Source organism: Poromitra crassiceps (genome assembly GCF_964638095.1).
Source record: "Poromitra crassiceps genome assembly, chromosome: 9".
Lineage (NCBI taxonomy): Eukaryota > Metazoa > Chordata > Actinopteri > Beryciformes > Melamphaidae > Poromitra > Poromitra crassiceps.
The window spans coordinates 40,248,491-40,268,492 of record NC_139630.1 but is presented as its reverse complement, the minus strand read 5'-3'; the positions used below and the strand labels follow the sequence as shown (position 1 = coordinate 40,268,492).

General features: G+C 43.2%; 1 protein-coding gene across 5 annotated transcripts in view; it reads left to right on the top strand.

Annotated features, from left to right (window-relative positions):
• Nucleotides 1–5,234, top strand: part of rgs6 (regulator of G protein signaling 6) — a gene marked incomplete at its 3' end in the record, with an annotated part of 82,672 nt that extends 77,438 nt beyond the window's left edge. For 3 of the 5 annotated variants that reach the window (XM_083643510.1, XM_083643509.1, XM_083643507.1), the window contains 2 exons: nucleotides 3,153–3,242; nucleotides 5,184–5,234. In XM_083643510.1, the coding sequence (XP_083499636.1) occupies nucleotides 3,153–3,242; nucleotides 5,184–5,234 (141 nt within the window). Of the gene's footprint in view, nucleotides 1–3,152; nucleotides 3,243–3,525; nucleotides 3,580–5,183 lie in introns of all 5 variants that reach the window. The other 2 variants (XM_083643508.1, XM_083643506.1) reach the window with 1 other exon arrangement.
• Nucleotides 5,235–20,002: the final 14,768 nt, after the last annotated feature.

Here is a 20,002-nt window from a genome sequence, read left to right as displayed (position 1 = left end):
TTGATGGCCATCACAAAGGAGATACTTTATTTTGCTTTGTACACGGACTGGACTGGACAGCACAGGTCCACGATCGAGCGCACTGATGTTAACAGGTAAGTAGTGTTGTGACGTTCGCGAACGACCCGAATCTATTGAACGGCTCTTTGCTATGAACGAAGGGAACCGAGTCCTACTTGAGAGCCGTTCGTTTTAATGCTGTGCCCAAATTTCACTGCCTGCCGCTCCCCAGCACACACACAGGTTAGACCTCCCTCCCTCCCTCTGAGCAGGGAGCATGGGGCAGGGAGGATAGGTCGGGTGCACTCGTTAGGCGCATGCTGTAGCTGGCCTGGGTGGGCGGACTCAGCTTAATATCAAAACCGGAGTGACTCTGCCGACTTTCTGGGTAGCGAAGTGTTGCATGAATTGCATCAAGGACAGCCAACTTTCAGCTTAGTCAGTAAATTCACTGACTAAATAAGCAATGGGTCCCATTTTTATAGTCTTTGGTTTTGATAAAAAACGCCTGTTGTCCAGCTCAGTCCAGTCTTGTCACTGGCGTGATTGTTATATAGTGCAGTATGAATGGTTCTATTTCTTTTTACTCTGGCACAGACTATTGATGAATGGATGTGCCTGTGTATGTGGCACTGTTTATTTACATATAGCCTATATGCAGTGATTAGCCTAATTTGTCTCTAAAATATAGCACATTTTAAATCTTTTGTGTAACTTGTGAATATAAACTCTTGATTTACCATCTAAATGTATGTGCTGCATATAGCCTTGTGTAACTGGACTCATCAGTCTCAACATACAGTGTGACATAGGGCTAAATACACAGTCAGTCTTCAGCTCATTGAAGCACTTACATGCATAATGTTGGGTTGGGGATTTGGCTCTCAATGGAAAAGCAGTGGGCCCTCCTTGTCTAATATTAGAGCCTAATTCACACCCTATCATATTATTATTATTTCTTATATTAGTGGTTCTCAACCCTTTTTACACAAGTACCTGAGAAATTACCACCATATGGATGTATGAGAGGGAGGGGCCCCCGCGTACCACCAGTGGTACCTGTACCACAGGTTGAGAAGAGAACCACTGTCTATTTATGTAGAAAAAGTTAGCCCCCGCTGTAAATATTTAAGCCCCCCCTTAGCCCCCCCAGCCACAATTGGCTGGAGCTGCTGCTGCCAGCTACAATCAGGCGTGGCAGCCCTAAATCCTGGCGTTATGCTATCCACAAACAATTTCGCTTAGACGATCTAAAACCACTTCTTAAAGCCTTTACATGGTTACTCTAAGGCGGCGGCCTACAAAGTAACCCTACAGCCAGAGGCAGAACTCGCCATCTTCGGCTGCTCGGAGTCCTCATTGAACTTCCCTACAGCTGTGCAACAATCGCTGACACTGGGGACAACTGTCACCAAAAGACTCATTCTGAAGGAATGGAAGTCCTCCTCTTCACCTTCTTTTCAGGTGTGGCTGATGGACATGATCTCTGTTATACAGATGGAGAAACTCAGGTCCCTGAGAACCAACTCGCTTAAAAAGTTCTCAACTATCTGGGACCCGTTTTTGGCCTACTTCAACGAGGTTCAGAATGACCAGTGACTGAGGTTAGAGGTGATGGATGGCTCGCCTGGCTGGTGCCTCGTGGACCCCTTGTGTGGGATCCTATGCACATGATTTTTTACGAACATATAAGCACCTTATGCGGCTGATAGCACCACTTTGCAATGTTGTTGTTTTTCTTTTTCTTCTTTCTGTCCTATCTTTTCCTGTGTCTGAGCCTGTTTGTCTTCGTATATTGTTCTCTAAAAATTGAAAATAAAATATATATAAAAAAAAAAAGCCTTTACATGGTTCTGCGTCAAAGCCAGCAGCGAATGCACTGAGGGGTGTGCCACGGCTGGCAAGCCTGTTGGAGCAGTTCGGCGCAGGGGACGTGCAGCTCCTCAAAAATGTGACTAGGTTGCGTCGACGCGGACGTGACGTGAACAGCACGAGAGCTGTGATTGGCCGTTACCTTGGGCCGCGTACGTATATCCGCTGACGTACTTCTTGTGAGGGGAAGATGACAGCAATGTTTTTTTTACAACTTTATTAGCAATCGTTAGCAACAGCAAAGTGAGTGCCGCTCAAGGAAACGCAATTTCCTTATTTAACAGTGATTGTTCCTCATCCAGCAAAGCCTTCTGCATAGCATAAAACTTCAACTTCGCTGCCATGATTGCAAGTTCTTGGTAAACAACATGATTGCGTCATATTTAATGGACATGAGTGCACCACAAGCCGCCTAGTGTTTCGGAGGTGTACTGCAGCCAACGCGCTGAGTGACGTTTGCGTATGTACAGTCTCGCTGTCGGCGGCAAGGCTCCAAGTCTAGGCTGCATAGATATAAAAGATGCATTTTCCTGTTTCGATCCAAAACCTCTTGAGCATCGACATTTCCCACCAACATTCCTGACCTCATGGGTTCACATCCCAAACCTGGAAGTCTCATGTTCAGAAACGCAACTTTGAATATACGTCAGTATTTTAAAATGAAAATAGACCTCTAAGGGAGAGGAATTGAAGTGCTCATAGTCCAATTCCCTTTTTCCACCTCACTGCATGGTACAATGCTAAGCGCCATTCAGAGTGGTCTGCCCCTTTTAATTCATTTGCCTCAGGTGATGTCAGCAATGCCTCTTTAATTGATATTGCCTCAGGTGATGTCACTCTTTAGAAACTCCATCTCCCTCTCTAAGCCTCATTAGTCTTTCTTATACGCTCCACCAATATCAAGTAATGGGTTTATATTGAGAGAGTGATTTCCAGATAATCCACCTCGTTAAGAGACAGAGAAGGTGGAGGTCGAGTCGAGGAGGTGTGGGGGGGGGGGGGGGTATTACAGTAATATAAAAAAACACCCCCATCCTGTCACACGTCTGGACTAGAGGGAAGAGTTAAATAAGGCAAGATTTCTCCCATCAATTAGCATCAGTGTGGCATTACAGCCGCACCTCTTCTTCGGTGACCATGATGGGTCTACCCTGTCCTGAGGTAGACTGTTTCACACACCATTAGCACAGAGCCAATATACGGTACTCACTTTGGACTGCCTTCACACCTGTGCATCTTCTCCCCCCTCTCTGTCTCTCTCATACTCTCTCTCTCTCCAGTACCACATCTACAAGCTGATGAAAAGCGACAGCTACACACGCTTCTTGCGCTCCAATGCCTACCAGGACCTCCTGAGCGCGAAGAAGAAGGTGTGTGCGTGTGTGTGTGTGTGTGTGTGTGTGTGTGTGTGTGTGTGTGTGCGTGCGTAAGTGCGTGCGTGCGCGTGCGTGCACGCCCGAGTGCGCTTCTAATCCTATGGGTGAATGAATCTATGAGTACATATTTTAGAATCGGTATTGTATATTGCATGTTGCATGTCATTTTGTCGATGTAGGGATTGAGCATCCACTACTGTAAATACCTTAAATGTAAATGTATATGTGTGAGATGTGATGACATGTGAATCTCATCTCCATCTCTGACGACATGCAGCCTGAGACGGAGCAGGGGCGACGCACCTCTCTGGAGAAGTTCACTCGCAGCGTGGTGAGTATCTGCCTCCCTCTGTTGGTCTCTCTGCAAACTCCATTCATTAAAGCATAATAGGCATGGCAGAGTCCCAGCATATAAAGCAGTATCATCTGTCAACAGAAACTAGGAGCCCAGTTACATCGACTACATCAATGGGGACAACTGGAGCAATGGCCGAAAATAATATATTAGGGCTACACACTAGTAGAGTACAGTACAGTACAGTACAGTACTGTTGTACAGTACTCTTTTACATATGGCCTACAAATAGCCTATATCTCTAGTGATTTTTGTTTGGGTTGTATATTCCTTTTGTCATTATAGTGATGAAAACTACAAGAGATAAAACTTGGACTTGCTAAAGATCCTACCCAATTGACACCTACTGTATGCTCGGTAGTTCTGAGGTTTCCAGTAATGTATAGATGTGGCCTTGGCGTAATTTCCACTTTGTACTAGATGCGTTTTGCAATATATTAGTTCAACTGTATAACATTCAAGAAAGAATAACACAGGAGAGATGCAGGATGAGGACATTTTTACAGTCAAAGATGCTAGCTAACGGTGCATAGAGACTTGTGGGCAATAAGGGATTGAAGACATCCCAATGTTGAACCTGACCTGGATGCAGTGTTTTAGTCCGAGTCACCAAAGAAGAGTCCGACAAAATGTATGTCACTGTATTCATATTAATTAATAAGCTATCAATAGCTTTCAATATCTTGTGCCAAATTATTAGGGCCCATTACAAAAAAACGAACAAAAACGAAAACAGTCTTGATCAATTACCAACTAGACTGAGTCCTCGTCTCCATTTATTTATGTATTTATTTGGATCCTCATTAGCCACTACCAAGGTAGCGACTACTCTTCCGAGGGATAAAAAATTGGCGGCGACCTCAAACTATCCAATCAGAGAAAAGTTGGCATTTTCTGGGAAACAGAACGTCAGATCGTAATGCCTATAACGAACTACATGTATTTTTTCACCCCGAATCCAACGCCGCCATCCCTGAGTCTCTCCGACTTACGGTTGCGGAGATACGTATGCCCTGCATGCAGGACTACAGGAGAGACATAGAGGACAGCGGGGGTGGGGGGTTTCAAGTCACTGACCAAACACTCTATTTCAGTGATTGCTGTCAGAATATAGAGCCATTTAACATTTATTTTAACACAAAAACATTGCTGAATGCAGCTTTAATTTCATCAAATTAGTAGCTATAATTGGGTAATTGGGAGTGATGGGGTTACAGCACTGGTGGAAGTGCACAGGCGCAATCTAGCCCTCTGGTAGCGAGGACTTTTTTTTAGGGGGCCCTCTCTATCATCAAAGTTGCCAGTCCCTGATCTACAGTAACTCCTAGCCCACACTGTAGTATCACTGCTCTTTTCATTCACTCACAGTCTATCATTCTCTGTAGTATCACTGCTCCCTTCTCTCCAAGCGTGTCAACGTCACCACTCGGTCTCAGGCACCATTAAAGGTTATGCCAGCCATGTCCTTTCTTCTCTCCCTCCCACGCCGCTGCAGCCACTTTAAGGGGAAGCTTTCGACCACACATGATGTCCTCAAACCCTTCCCCCCCCCATTCCCTGTCCTCTTGTCCCCCGTCCAGGGCAAGTCTCTGACGGGCAAGCGGCTGACGGGCCTCATGCAGTCATCCTGACGAGGCCTGGTGGGCAGAGTATAGGAGCGGCCGCGCCCAGAAGAAGCTGCTTACCCCCTGGGGGGTGAAAAGGACCCCAGGGTGGGTGTGTGTAAGTGTGTGTGGCTGAGGGTGCCACAGGAGCCTGGTCTTGTTGGACTGGACCGTCGTTGGACCCGGCACTGCCACCCCCCCTCCGCATTTCAAAACTGACCTCGGATCAGTTCCAGAGGACCGACAGCATGCAATAAGTCACTTCTACCTGACACCAGGACAGTGCTGTCACCGCACAGAGAATAAACACTCTTCTTCGGGAATGTCAGGATTTGTCGTTTATCTCTCTATCTATCTATCTACACTCGTGTTAAAGGAGAATTCTGTTTTTTTACAACATGGACCTTATTTCCAGCTGGATTTGTTTTACAATTCACCCTGAATAGAATTTTCAGAAAATTAAGCATTATAGAGCTAAAACAACCCATGCAACAGCCTGAAACAGAGGCCATAGGGGCACCTGCTAAGTGTGCATGTACGTCCTGTAAATAGCTTATTTTCTGCCACCACCGGCTTATATCATAGAGACCATGAGAACATGAACACTGTATTTACCTTGCTGCAGCATATTCACGCTCTGTCTTCAGTACATTGCCCCCACTCCTCAGTTTGTAATCCATATAACGTTATTCCGGCTCAAATAAATACGGGGGACCATCAAATTCAAATGCATCGTCCATATTCTTGAAATCAGACAGATATCCACTGTGTTTACTCCACATCCACGGTGTTTGCTCCACACGAAACATGGCGGCTTGATCTACTGCAGCTGAACTCTCAGCTGTTGTGAGACTCTCGCAGGACTTGGTGACACAGTCCCCGGATGTGGAAACTACAGCAGGCTGAGAGAGCTAAATAGAGTGGCCAGTATCATATAATAAGCCTAATTAGCATATGAGCCGCTGCGTGGCAGAAAATGAGCTATTATAGATGTAAATGCGCGCTTAGCAGGTGCCCGTATGGCCTCTGTTTCAGAACATTCTGCTCAGGGTGAATTGTAAAACATAAATCCGGCTGGAAATAAGGTCCAGGTTGTAAAAAAAACACAGAATTCTCCATTAATACGATAGCTGAACGTTCTATCCCTTTACTTTCAGTGGTATAAACAATGGAATGCTTGAATGCCTTGACTGATGTCCAAATGAGACTTAGAGGTAATACCGTAGCTAGCCGTCTTATTTCACATCATACACTGGGACGATATAAGGGAAAAGGGGGGATGGAAGAGGAATCACAATAATTTTCAGCACTCTCAAACTGAGTTTATGATCATCACTCTTCACGTCAGTGGCTTGCATTTGACATGCAGTAGGTAGTCGGACTGCATACTTTAATGGTGGTACAAGTGGGGTAGTGCACCGAGTTTATAGACGGTTTTCACATAATTGTGTTGCTAGGGAACCGAGCTTTTCTCCTGTCAGTTATTGTACTAGCAAACACTGCAACAGGAAGTAAGCTGGAGGCAATTTAGAATGTTTATGTTGTCGAGTTAAAACCGTCTATAGTGAATAAGCTCTTTGACCAACTTAGCATTGTGTGATGTTGCAAGGTCGGCACCATAAAAACACTTATGTGCAGCATAGCACCATAACCGTGCTTATACACTTAAATGGGACCCCACCCCCAACTATAAAAGTAAAAATCCACCCATGATGGAGTCCCAGAATAAAATAATAAATTATAGAACAGGAAATTAGCATAACAGGCCCCCATTTTCATACAAATGTCCATTTTGCTATTTTGTTCAAACAGAAAATCCAAGGAAAAAGATGTCACAGTTTGAAACATAATATGACCATTTTAAGCATAGTGTATTAGTGTCTTATAGTGGACAGCAGTCAAACACCTCATAACCCCCCAAATACTGAGCACACAAAAGGTAAGGTGCAATGTTCTTGTCACATAAAGATATGTTGGTCAATGGACTTATTTGTAAAGGAGGTGTATTGCTTTCCATGGGTGCGTTGATGTAACATTAGACTTGCCTCTATCTTCTGAACATTCCATGACAAGCTGCCCCATCTCTGAACACAGTGAGGTTTGAAGCATTTTTCACTGCCTGTAAAGAGGACCATGATAATAAAGTGGGAATGCACAATAAAGAGAGCGATTTGACCGTTATTTAATCTCAATCAAGTCAACTTCTCAATTTCTCTGACTCTACACTGAACACAGTTAAAACAAGGGAAATTACCATTCTGTACATCGGACAAGAAATGGTAGGGGCCAGGGCGTGTGTAACAATCAGCTCTGACGACCATATCTCTGACATTTCTAGCCCGTTTTTGAGCAAACAAGGGAGGCTCAACAAATAAATTGCCCACTTGGGGGTCACTTTGCAAAATGTTCCAGTGACTTAAAATACATTTTTTAATTTCCTGAGACTGTTGACATCCATGTATCTAGATTGCTCTGCACCAGGGCACACAGGCAGTAACCTCGCGTCACCAGGCTCTTCTCGGCGAGAAAGAGCCTGGCTCCCGCCCACAATTGATTTTGTCACCCTACTGGTTCCCGCCTAGAGCCCGCCCTAGACCGGATGGCAGCGTTTCTAGCTCGTCAACTTTCACGTTAACTTGACAATTTGACCCAAGTATCAGAATCCTCTTTCACCGTTTTGACCGGTGTGTCAGGCGGTGGTGGCGGAGATGCCATATTGCATAAACGTTTTGTTTTATGTAACGCTAGCTTTGTTTTGATCAGACTCTAGTTTAGGTAACATCACCGTGTCAAGCTAACGGCAACAAAGACGTTGTTAGGCGCATTGCCATCCGGTGTTAATTCTGGGTCCGGGGTTTACGCCCCCATGACAAAAAGCGGGGTGGAAGGTGCCCAGACCAGAGCCGTATAATAGAAGAGTTCCGACATCTCCATTCACTCCAATGGACCAGTTTTTTTCCAGGAAGTAGAAAGTGGAACTCTTCAGTAAAAAAAGCAGCACTGTCGAGTTGCATCAAAATAGACAGTGTTGTACTTTGAAAGGGTTTTTCATCCCTTGAAATGAATCAAATTGTACATTATCAGCTTTATTTTAACATGCAAAAGTAGCGCGAGACCCATTCCTGGCTGTTCATTGGCTAATGATTCTTGCATTTTGGTCCTCCGCTGACGCCACTCTCTAGAGTCTAGAGGACACTAGCTAGTGTCCTCTATTAAGAGAGTGGCGTCAGCGGAGGACCAAAATGCAAGAATCATTAGCCAATGAACAGCCAGGAATGGGTCTCGCGCTACTTTTGCATGCTAAAATAAAGCCGATAATGTACAATTTGATTCATTTCAAGGGATGAAAAACCCTTTCAAAGTACAACACTGTCTATTTTGATGCAACTCGACAGTGCTGCTTTTTTTACTGAAGAGTTCCACTTTCTACTTCCTGGAAAAAAACTGGTCCATTGGAGTGAATGGAGATGTCGGAACTCTTCTATTATACGGCTCTGGCCCAGACTACACAGGCAGCCATTCTGGCCTGGAAGAGACACCTCTGATTGGCTGTCACGGTCCTATGCTGTTCTCCCATTGGCCAAAAAAGTAAATGTTTCAACTTTTCTTGCCTTCAACACTCTTTGGCAGTTTGTACTGCACGCACCCTCGTCTTCCCCAAACAAGTGTTTTGTTTAGCATCCTCCATAGAGAGATAGAGACAGACAGTGAAGGCAGGCAAGTTTGCTGTCTGAAATAAATATGAAGCGTGTTTATCCCTCTGGCCATGCCCATGAAAGAAATAAGAAGAAGCAGCAGTCAGGTAGGCAAAACATGTGCTGCACACTGTTGTAGTTGTTGTTAGTGACTGACGAGCTAACGTCACGTTAATTGAGGTACTAACGCATCTTGCAATTTCTCTCTCTAGCTCGCTGTAGTCTGTGTACCGTATGTTTGCTAACCGTGCATGCTGCTTGTTGTTGTAATGCTAGCCACAGTTCCAAGAGTGTGCAGTCAGTGCTCTCTGTGTGACTAGTATAAACGTCAACTTGCAACAGTGTTCATAGACTAGGCTACTATAAACGTGTCGCCACTGTCGCGTGTGCACAACAAAACGACACAGCACAGCAGCACTTAGCATTTATTCAGCAAAATAGACTGGATCACTCCTCACAGGCAGACAGACAGACAGGCAGACAGACAGACAATAGTCTCAGGGAGAAAATTATCTTCCTAGTTGGGGGTGGTGCACTGTGCACACAAAAAAGAAAGACACAATGCAAAATAACACAAAAGCAAACAATAACAAGGCCAAAAAATACATTGACAATAATAAACAAGACAATCAATATCTAACTCTAATCTATCAAACTCAGTCAAGATTTAGTTAAAAGTCTACTCTGTCTGGACTAATGCAAGATGCCATGGAAAGCAATTGACATTGACTAAATAGCTATTGATTAAATATCAACTAAAACTGTTGGGCATACTGGGCAATAATGGATGCACATTGATCATTCAAATGACCAAGTATTCAGCAAAGCCATAGTATAAATGTTTTTTTTATTTGAACATGTATAACAGGAAATCTGGGGGAGAACCATTTGTACAGGGCCAGATACAACTGATAACATTAATAATAGTGTTATCTATAATTTACAGGTTCTATGCTTACATTTCTGAGTAAAGGAGATGCTGGATCATCAGCCGCAGCCAGTACCAGCACAACCAGAGGTGCACAGCCTGAATCAGATACAAGCAGCTCAGAGTCAGATTCGAATAGAACAAGTGATGTAGAGGCAGCCACAGCCAAAGCTCAGTGTTGTATTTTTCTACATTTTATATTTTCTACTATTTCTTGTTTATATTAATGTTAATAGACCCTTTTACTGTTTGTAAACAGCATGACGTATTTTCTGGGCTGGGACAAATTCGTTGCAGAAAGTTACAACTTTACAACTAAATATGGAAGATCCTGACTCCTCCTCCACGTATTTTGAAGCTTCGCCAGTAACAGACAGGTTACCTTACACAAATAAGCCAACTCTTTCAATGGGGTGAGGTTTCTTGACCCGTACTCACTGTCAGGATGGGTCTAGGAGCCAATGCATCGCTAAAGTTGCAGTGCCGGACATCATCATATTCCTAGTGGGAATGTCCAGCGTCTATACGCATACGGCACAAGACATCTTTTTCCTGTATTCCGGGGATCTCCCTCGTTTCGTCTCGATAAGTGTATTATCATTATACAGTATGGTTCAAATATTTCAGTAAAGCACTTGAAACATTTGAAAAATACTTGCTTGGCTGGTATCATTCTACTTGAAATGATGGTAAAATGCATTATTTTTAGTAAAATAACGTCAAATTTTTCAGGTCGGCCACCCGGGTCGGCTCGTGCATGTGCACCCCTTCCTATCTAGGATGCATCCCTAGTCATCTTGTTCTGGAAGTTGTAGGCAGCTCAGGTTAATTTAACTAGAAACAACCGCCTCATGGTTGTATGCCTCCACCAGCAAGTCAAGTTGCACTGCAGTCTACATTCATGTCTGTGCACTGTGAGCAAAAATGGGGTGATTTACAAAAGCGTGTCCCACCAGGGGGTCACTGCGCAAAATATGCCAGTGGCTGAGAATAACGTTTTTTATTTCCTGCGACACCAGAGAAAAAGTTGTGGCACATACAATTTTAGTGTCGTGGCCCGAGGGTGATTTAGGAGTGAGCAGGTCATGTCTGTTGAGATCCCTGACCTTCTGAAGGCTCACGTCCAGGTCCTGGCTGTTGTAGCCTTTGGCCCGGAAACGGTCACACAGGTCGGAAGCCTGTTTCTCAAAAAGTGTGTCATTACTGCAGATTCTTTTAACTCGAAGGAGCTGGCTGTAGGGTAAACCCCTTTTGAGACTGGGGGAGTGGAAGCTGGAAAAATGTAAAAAGCTATTTCTATCCATACAGTGTTGTTGACCAAAACATCCAAAAAAGAAACTGATTCATGACTGTATTCTAAAGAAAACTTAATAGATGGCAGTCTCAGACACCGCTGACCCAACCCCCACGGAGGCGCAGCTGCGGAGTTCAACATGGGAGAGGGTCGGAGCTGCAGGGGAGGGCAGGAGCAGGCGTCAGAGAGGCAAGAGTGCAGTGATCCGGGAGCGGCTCACAGAGGAAGGGATACGCGAGAGACTGCGGAGCTTCCGACACGAGCCGGGAAGAAGTGATGTCACAGGGTAAACAAATATCACGTGATGCAGAAGGGGTAAGAGGCTGAGGCCACACACCACCATTATGGGCCAGTTCAGTGACTGATAAGATGCACAGTACTCTTAGGCGTAGCTACGGTTATATGTATAAAAAAAAAAAAAAAAAAGCTATACCATGTAAAAAAAAAAAAAAAAAGTTTTTCGAGAACATCATTGCTAACTTCATTATTTTTTGCCAACGCTCTGGGACTGATCCTCATTTATCTGTTGTTTATTATACCTGGAGTCTACCTGAGTTGATTGTTTTTTACCGGCTATGGGACAGTTGAGTCACCACCGGTGCAGAGTCTATTTCTGCACGGACGAGAGGCCCTTGAAGGACGCAAGGCTTCCCTCTCAACTTGAAGTTACACTTAAACTTCGAACTTGGAAGTCTTTGTTTGTTTGTTTGTTTTTTGTTCTGTGCATTACTGTATGTGTTTTGACGATTTTATGATGGTATACTTTAGTTATAGTTATTGTTCTTACTCACATGTTGCCAGTATCAGAAGAATGATTAGCAAAGGTTATGGATAGTAATGTAAAGATAATATCACTAAATGTAAACGGGCTTGTTAATCCAGTCAAAAGAGGCAAAATAATGGCCAAAATGAAAAAAGAAAAAAACCAAATAATCTTTTTCCAGGAGACTCATCTCTCACAGCCTGAACATGAAAAATTGAAAGGGTTTGGATACAGGAACACATTCTACAGTACTTTTAAGGGGGGTCATAAGAGAGGTGTTTCAATATTGATACATAACTGCCTTAATTTTGAATTACTGAAGGAGATCAAAGACAAAGAGGGCTGTTTCGTCATGGTTCGGTGCAAAATTGATGACAGACTGGTTACATTGTGTAACGTGTACATCCCTCCAGGAAATAGCCAAAATGTCCTGAAGAAGTTATTTGATTTGATAGACTCGGAATCACAGGGCACGCTGGTCTGTGGAGGTGATTTCAACATGGTGATGAACAATAGGAGGGACTCAACAAGTTATAATAGAAACCAAACTACACAATCTAAATTATTCAGGAAGTACATAGAGGAAGCGGGGCTGATGGATATATGGAGGGACCTTCACCCAACAGACCGAAATTATACATTCTATTCAGCACCACACACCAGCTACTCAAGAATCGACTACTTTTTTATACATAGCAATGACAGGCATAGAATACAGGAATGTAATATTGGGCTGATGGATGTCTCGGACCACTCTGCACTATATCTCTCATTATACCTAGACAGCAGACCTAGAAAAACAACATGGAGGCTAAATTCGGGCTTACTCAATAATAAAACAGTGTTAGAACAAATAAAAACTGAAATAAAGTCTTACATCGAACTAAATGATAATGGGGAGGTGAGTCCAGTCATGCTCTGGGATGCACTGAAGGCTGTTCTTAGAGGGAAAATAATTGCAATCAGTACCGCTAGGAAGAAGTTAAAGGAGCATAGACTTAAAACACTGGAGGAGGAACTTAAAAATTTAGAAACAATACATAAAGAAAGCAAAGCACGCCAGTTGCTGGATCAGATTAAAACTGTGAAGAAAGAAATAGATGAAATATATACAGAAGAGATAGAGAAAAAACACAAATTTTTGAGACAATCATATTATGAAGTAGGCCCAAAGGCAACACGTCTATTAGCAAGGCGTTTACGAAAAAAACAAATACTGAATACGATAAACAAAATTAAGGACATAGAAACAGGAAAGACATCCAGCAACCTTGAAGAAATAGAGAAGGCATTTGAATCATACTATAACAAACTATACACACAGCCACATCAAGAGAGCAGCCAGACGGTGGGTGCGTTCCTGGACTCACTGGACTTGCCCTCCATAGGAACAGAACAAAACGAACAGTTGACAAAGTCAATCACAGATGAAGAACTAGATGCAGCAATAAGTAGACTTAAAAATAACAAGTCGCCGGGTGGGGATGGTCTGCCAGCAGAGTGGTACAAAGCATTCAAACAGGAAATAAAGCCTCTTCTCCTGTCCTGCTTTAATTGGGCACTTAAAGAAGCAACTATACCACCATCTTGGAGACAGGCTCTGATTTCGGTTATCCCGAAAGAGGGTAAGGATAGAGAACTATGTAGCTCTTATAGACCAATATCAGTCCTGAATCAGGACTACAAACTTTACGCTTCCATCATATCTAGAAGGCTTGACTCTTTCGCCCCAGAACTGATCGAGGAGGATCAGACAGGTTTTGTTCGGGGACGAACGACCCAGGACAATATAAGGAGGTCGCTTCATGTTCTTCACCATGTTGGGCGGACTCAGGGCAGTGTGCTGCTGGCAAGTATGGATGCGGAGAAGGCTTTCGACTGTGCAAACTGGCAGTTTTTGTTCCAAGTATTAGGGAAATTTGGATTCTCAGAAAAATCAATAAATTGTATAAAGGCACTATACCATAAACCTATAGCTAGAATAAGAGTGAATGGCTGTCTCTCTGCTGGGCTGCTGGGCTCTGTCTGGCTGCTGGGGGCACGGTGGCTCAGTGGTAGAGCTGTCGCCTCACAGTCAGAAGGTCCTGAGTTCGATTCTCGCCTGGGACACTGTGGGTGCTTTGGTTGTGTTCCCCCCCATATCTTCAGTGCCTACTGCCCAGGTGGGGTATCTCGTCGTAAGGGCCTTTCTCTCTGTGTGGAGTTTGCATGTTCTCCCCGTGCTCCCCCAGGGGGTTCCTCCGTATATAACCCCCCCACTAAAAACATGCAGAAGATCAGATCGTCATCGTCATCCGACCAGTGACGACAACATCCGAAGTTGGTCCCCGGGCGCTGTACGAGAAAGCGACCGCTGCTCCTGGCCTGCCCCCCGGAGGAAAGGACATGCCTGGATGGGTTAAATGCAGAGGACACTTTTCACCGGCCACCGTCAGCATGAGTGTGTTGTGGCCGCATGCATGTATTGTGGTGTTCGTGTGACAATAAAAGACGGGGCTTGTCCCGTTACGAGAGTTACGAGAGAGTTTTTTTTTTCTCTCAGATAACATCAACCTAGAGCGTGGGGTGAGGCAGGGGTGCCCTTTGTCTCCCAGCCTATTCGCCTTCTATATTGAACCACTGGCACAGGCAATTAGACAAAATCAAAAAATAGAAGGAGTGGTCGTGAAGGACGTGGAACATAAAATTGCATTGTATGCAGACGACATATTATTGTACATGAGTAACCCTCAAGTCTGCCTGCCCACTCTATTTGATCTCCTTGAGGAATATGGCAGGTATTCCGGTTATAAGCTAAATATCCAGAAAACGCAGGTTTTATCCCTTAACTTCACCCCACCAACTAGTATTAGACAGAATTTCCCACTTAATTGGAACCTTAAAGCTATAAAATACCTGGGGGTCTGGATAACGCAAGATTTGGATGACTTATATGAAAAGAATTATGTCCCTATTAACACCAAAATAAAAGACGATTTAAGTCGATGGTCTCTGCTCCCATTAAACTTCAATAACAGAATTGAGACCATTAAAATGAATATCCTATCAAGATTACTGTACCTCTTTATGTCCTTGCCAGTTAAAATCCCCCCTAAGCAATTCAATGAATGGGACAAACAAATATCGAGGTTCATTTGGAATGGTAAAAAACCAAGAATTAGATATACTACGCTCACACTGAGCAAAGACAGAGGAGGGATGTCTCTACCGAGTCTCAGAGACTACTACTTTGCTGCACAACTCAAACCACTTGTGTCTTGGTGTGACGGAGAAGTAGTGGCTAAATGGAAGGTTATGGAAACAAGTAGGTTGGAAATACCTATACAAGCTCTACTGGGAGATAAAAAGCTAGCCAAGTCCAAATTCGATAAACTAGACCCAATCACAACCTTTACCCTTCAGAATTGGTTTACCATTGTCAAGCAACTAAAGATAGAAAAACAATCAAAGAAACTAAGATGGATAGCACACGATACAGCGTTTGTCCCAGGGAAGATGGATCAAAGATTCCAATCATGGTGTAACAGGGGGATTACAGCTTTTTGTAAAATAATGGAAGGAGATAAACTGAAGAACTTTCAAGCTCTGAAAGACGAGTATAACTTAGAGAAATTGGACTTCCACAGATATTTACAGTTACGAAATTACTTTATTCACGAAATCCAGGAACAAGGTCCTCATGTAAAACCAAGTCCACTGATAGAATTACTAGTACAGACATATACAAAGGGGACAAGGGGAATAGTGTCGAGGTTGTACCAAAGCATTAATGGTTCTAGAAAACATACAACAGACTATATTAGGGAACGATGGGAAAAGGAACTGAGTACTGAAATTACTGCTGAACAATGGTCAAATATTTGTAATACCCAATTCACAACTACAAGCTCCAATACCTGGCGAGAATTCTGCTGTAAAACTATGACACGTTTTTTCATTACTCCCAAAGTTAAATCAATGCAGCTAGGAATTCCACAAACATGCTGGAGGAATTGTGTTGGGGGGGATGCTAACCATTTCCATGTTTTTTGGGGGTGTCCAAGAGTGGTGCCTTTCTGGAGTGGTCTCTGTGACAAAATACGAGAGATCTTGAAACTACAAATACCAAATACTTGCCTTACCCTGTGCTTAGGGGACATTCCGGATGACATCCCGAGGAGTGATGCTTATTTACTGAAAGTCTTTATAGTGGCAGGGAAAAAGGCCATCACACGTAAATGGCTGCAAACGGAGCCTCCAAGCTTGGAAAATTGGTTCCAAATAGTCACTGACATTTATCAAATGGAAAAGCTCACTTTCATCTTAACACATTGACTGCCAGCCGTTTTTTTTTTGCTGTAAGTAGCTTTTGCCAAGCCGTTTTTTGAGGATTCTGGCTCATTTTACAAGAGCCGAGGATTCTTTTCTGCTTGGAGTTTGTCAACACAAAGTTCACAAAAGTACTAATAGAATGTGTGCTTTCTCTGTCTAAAAGAGTTAGTTTGTAGAGTTAGTAGTTATGTAGATATTAGCCGTTGAGTACAGCATGGTTTTAGCGTCTGAGAGTGAAAGCTGAGATAATCGCAGTTTTGTGAAATTCAATCAAACAGGCAGAACAGTCACTTTAACAATTTATTTTTGGCATCAGTGAGAGATCAGACATCCAAACAATATAGTTCCGAACGCCCTCTCCTTCAACTCCTCCCTCCGTGGGCGTGTCTAGTGGCTTTCAGCCTGCGTTTGTCACAAGCGAGTGCTCTGCTGCTGCTGCTGCTGCTGCGAGTTTGAGCAGCCTCCCTCCCTGGCAGCGAGTTTGAGCAGCCTCCCTCCCTGGCAGCAAGTGTGGATAGGGCTCACTCGTCTCTTGGGTTTGAGAGCCCCGATGAAGCCCCGTGCGACTCTAGGCTTTATGCTGCCCACCCAGTCCATTTCTGGAACCCCCCACCGCAGCAGCGCGAAAGCGTCCCCGCCTACAGTATGAGAATGAGGCTCGTTCGTTTCTGACTGTAAAATCGCCAAGCCATTTCCTTGAGAATGGAGGAAGCAGCCGCGGGAGGCGGCTGCTTTTGGTTGACTTTCTCTCTGTCGGGAGAGGACCGTCGCCACCTAGCTGGTCGGTAAAATAGATTATACACATTCAATACCTCCAATTCTGGTGTAGGAGACGTAAAAGGGGTTGATCGATGTCCCACCGTCAAAAAAAAAAAATGTTTATGTAAGCCAAGATATCTCGTCCTTGGCACTCAACGGTTGGATTATGTAAGCCGAGATATTAGTAGGGTCATCTGTGGCACTTCCGTGACCGTGGAGAGCGAAGGTCCGTTTCTCAATGGATTTGTCATCTAGGAGGGTTAATAAACAAATTTAGCCGGGGTGTATTTTTAAAAAAGGCGGGGAAAATATTTGAGAGACCAAAATCCAAAATGGCTGCTGTGGAAATGAACTTTTTAATGCTTTGACCTACAATGATGCACAATACATGGCTTCAGAGCTTATTCTGGTCAAGGAATACATATTTGGTGTTTATATAATGATTTGACCTATTTTTGACCTTCAAATCCAAGATGGCTGCCAATTTTGAGGCAGTTTTTTCAAAATCGTCATAGAGCCTTCATATTAGGCTTGAATGACAGGTCTTCTCATGATGAGTTGAATAATATACAGTATAAGTACACAGAAGTAATCTCTGAGGTCAATAAAGTCAATGTTTGTGTGTAAACAACAGTTGCTGATTTGCGGTTTCCCATTAAATAGGGTAGGCTACTGAGAATATGGTGTCCAGTTCATCCCATCACATTTTCATAATGAACCAAAAACAATTTTGCACTATAGCCTAACATAAAATAGTATTCTGTATGCAAAGCTAGCAAGGTTAGTTGCTTGAGCTGAATTTAAAGGTCAACTCAAAACAAACAATGAAATTAACTTTGAAATTAAAACTGAATCCTAGGCTACTAAATTTCATCAGCACACAGTAAAGGAAACTTGTCTTTGAACTCAGCTGACTGTCTAGTCCTAATCCCTGTTGTGCAATGTCCCTTTTCAGTGAAGTTTTAGTTTTTGTTAAGAGTATGGACTTTTAATCTTGACCTTGTTGGTAGGCAACGGCCCTTTTTCAGTCAAGCATTTTCAGATTAGCTCAGTCAGTCTGTGAAGCAGTCAGTGTCAGCACTTGCGCGAGGTCGCTTTTTCTCTAACTAATGTTAACATTACACACTTTAAGACACTTTGTTTGAGGATATCAACGTTATTCACTAGTCTAAAGATAGTTCTACCATCAAGAACATATAAAACAAAAGCAAAAACAATTTTTATTTGCAGAAGTCATCATTGATATTTGGTGTTAGCTAACGTTAGGTAACGTTATTATTTTTAGCTAAAGTTAATGTTATCTGTCTCCACACTTCTGTCAACTGACATATGCATTTGCTTTTGAAAATAAACAGCCTGGCTTGCTTAAGCATAACTGAAGATTAAATAGAAATATAACATGACGAATGCATGTACCGATTGGTTGCCCCATCTTCCCAGGAGGTGGTGGTGTAAACATTATCAAATTTATCAAGTCCTGACCAGTCTTGGGCTTTTAATTGTAAGCTGTCCCATTTGCCTTGATTTATTGTATCGGTGGGCTTGCAAAGCTTGTCACATTTTAGGACACATTCATAGGACATTGTGTGCTTTGTCTTTCATTGGGAGGGAAAGCAACTCGCTATTATATTACTGTTATATTATATTGCTGTTATACGCTGTTTATTTTCAAAAGCAAATGCATATGTCAGTTGACAGAATTGTGGAGACAGATCACATTAACTTTAGCTAAAAATAATAACGTTACCTAACGTTAGCTAACACCAAATATCAATGATGACTTCTGCAAATAAAAATTGTTTTTGCTTTTGTTTTATATGTTCTTGATGGTAGAACTATCTTTAGACTAGTGAATAACGTTGATAACCTCAAACAAAGTTTTCTTTTTATTTTATTTTTTTATATACCCCCCCCCCGATGTTTTATCCCATTTTTATCCCCCATTAGTGCTAACATAATTTCTTTATCCTGGTTGCTACTCCACCCTCTGCCGAGAGCCGAAACTGGCTCCATGCTTCCTCCGAGACATGGGCAGTTAGCCAGCCGCTTCTTTTCACCTGACAGGGGAAGCTTCACCGGTAGGACATAGCACGTGGGAGGTTCACACTATTCCAACCAGTTCCCCTCCCTCTGAACAGGCGCCCTTAACGACCAGAGGAGGAACCACATTAGCAACCAGGATATTGCATGTTTTTGGTGAAGGGGGTTCCTATATGAAGGAAACCCCCGGGAGGCACGGGGAGAACATGCAAACTCCACACAGAAAGGCCCTTTTGACGACCCTACCCGGGCGGTGGGCACTCGAGGACATGTGGACGGGCACGCATTCCTTCAGCGTTCACATCGTCCCAGGTGGGAATCGAACCCACGACCTTCGAGCTGTGAGGCGATAGTGCTTACCACTACACCACCGTACCTCCTTTTATATCCTCAAACAAAGTGTCTTAAAGTGTGTAATGTTAACATTAGTTAGAGAAAAAGCGAGCTCGCGCAAGTGCTGACACTGACTGCTTCACAGACTGACTGAGCTAATCTGAAAATGCTTGACTGAAAAAGGGCCGTTGCCTACCAACAAGGTCAAGATTAAAAGTCCATACTCTTAACAAAAACTAAAACTTCACTGAAAAGGGACATTGCACAACAGGGATTAGGACTAGACAGTCAGCTGAGTTCAAAGACAAGTTTCCTTTACTGTGTGCTGATGAAATTTAGTAGCCTAGGATTCAGTTTTAATTTCAAAGTTAATTTCATTGTTTGTTTTGAGTTGACCTTTAAATTCAGCTCAAGCAACTAACCTTGCTAGCTTTGCATACAGAATACTATTTTATGTTAGGCTATAGTGCAAAATTGTTTTTGGTTCATTATGAAAATGTGATGGGATGAACTGGACACCATATTCTCAGTAGCCTACCCTATTTAATGGGAAACCGCAAATCAGCAACTGTTGTTTACACACAAACATTGACTTTAATGACCTCAGAGATTACTTCTGTGTACTTATACTGTATATTATTCAACTCATCATGAGAAGACGTGTCATTCAAG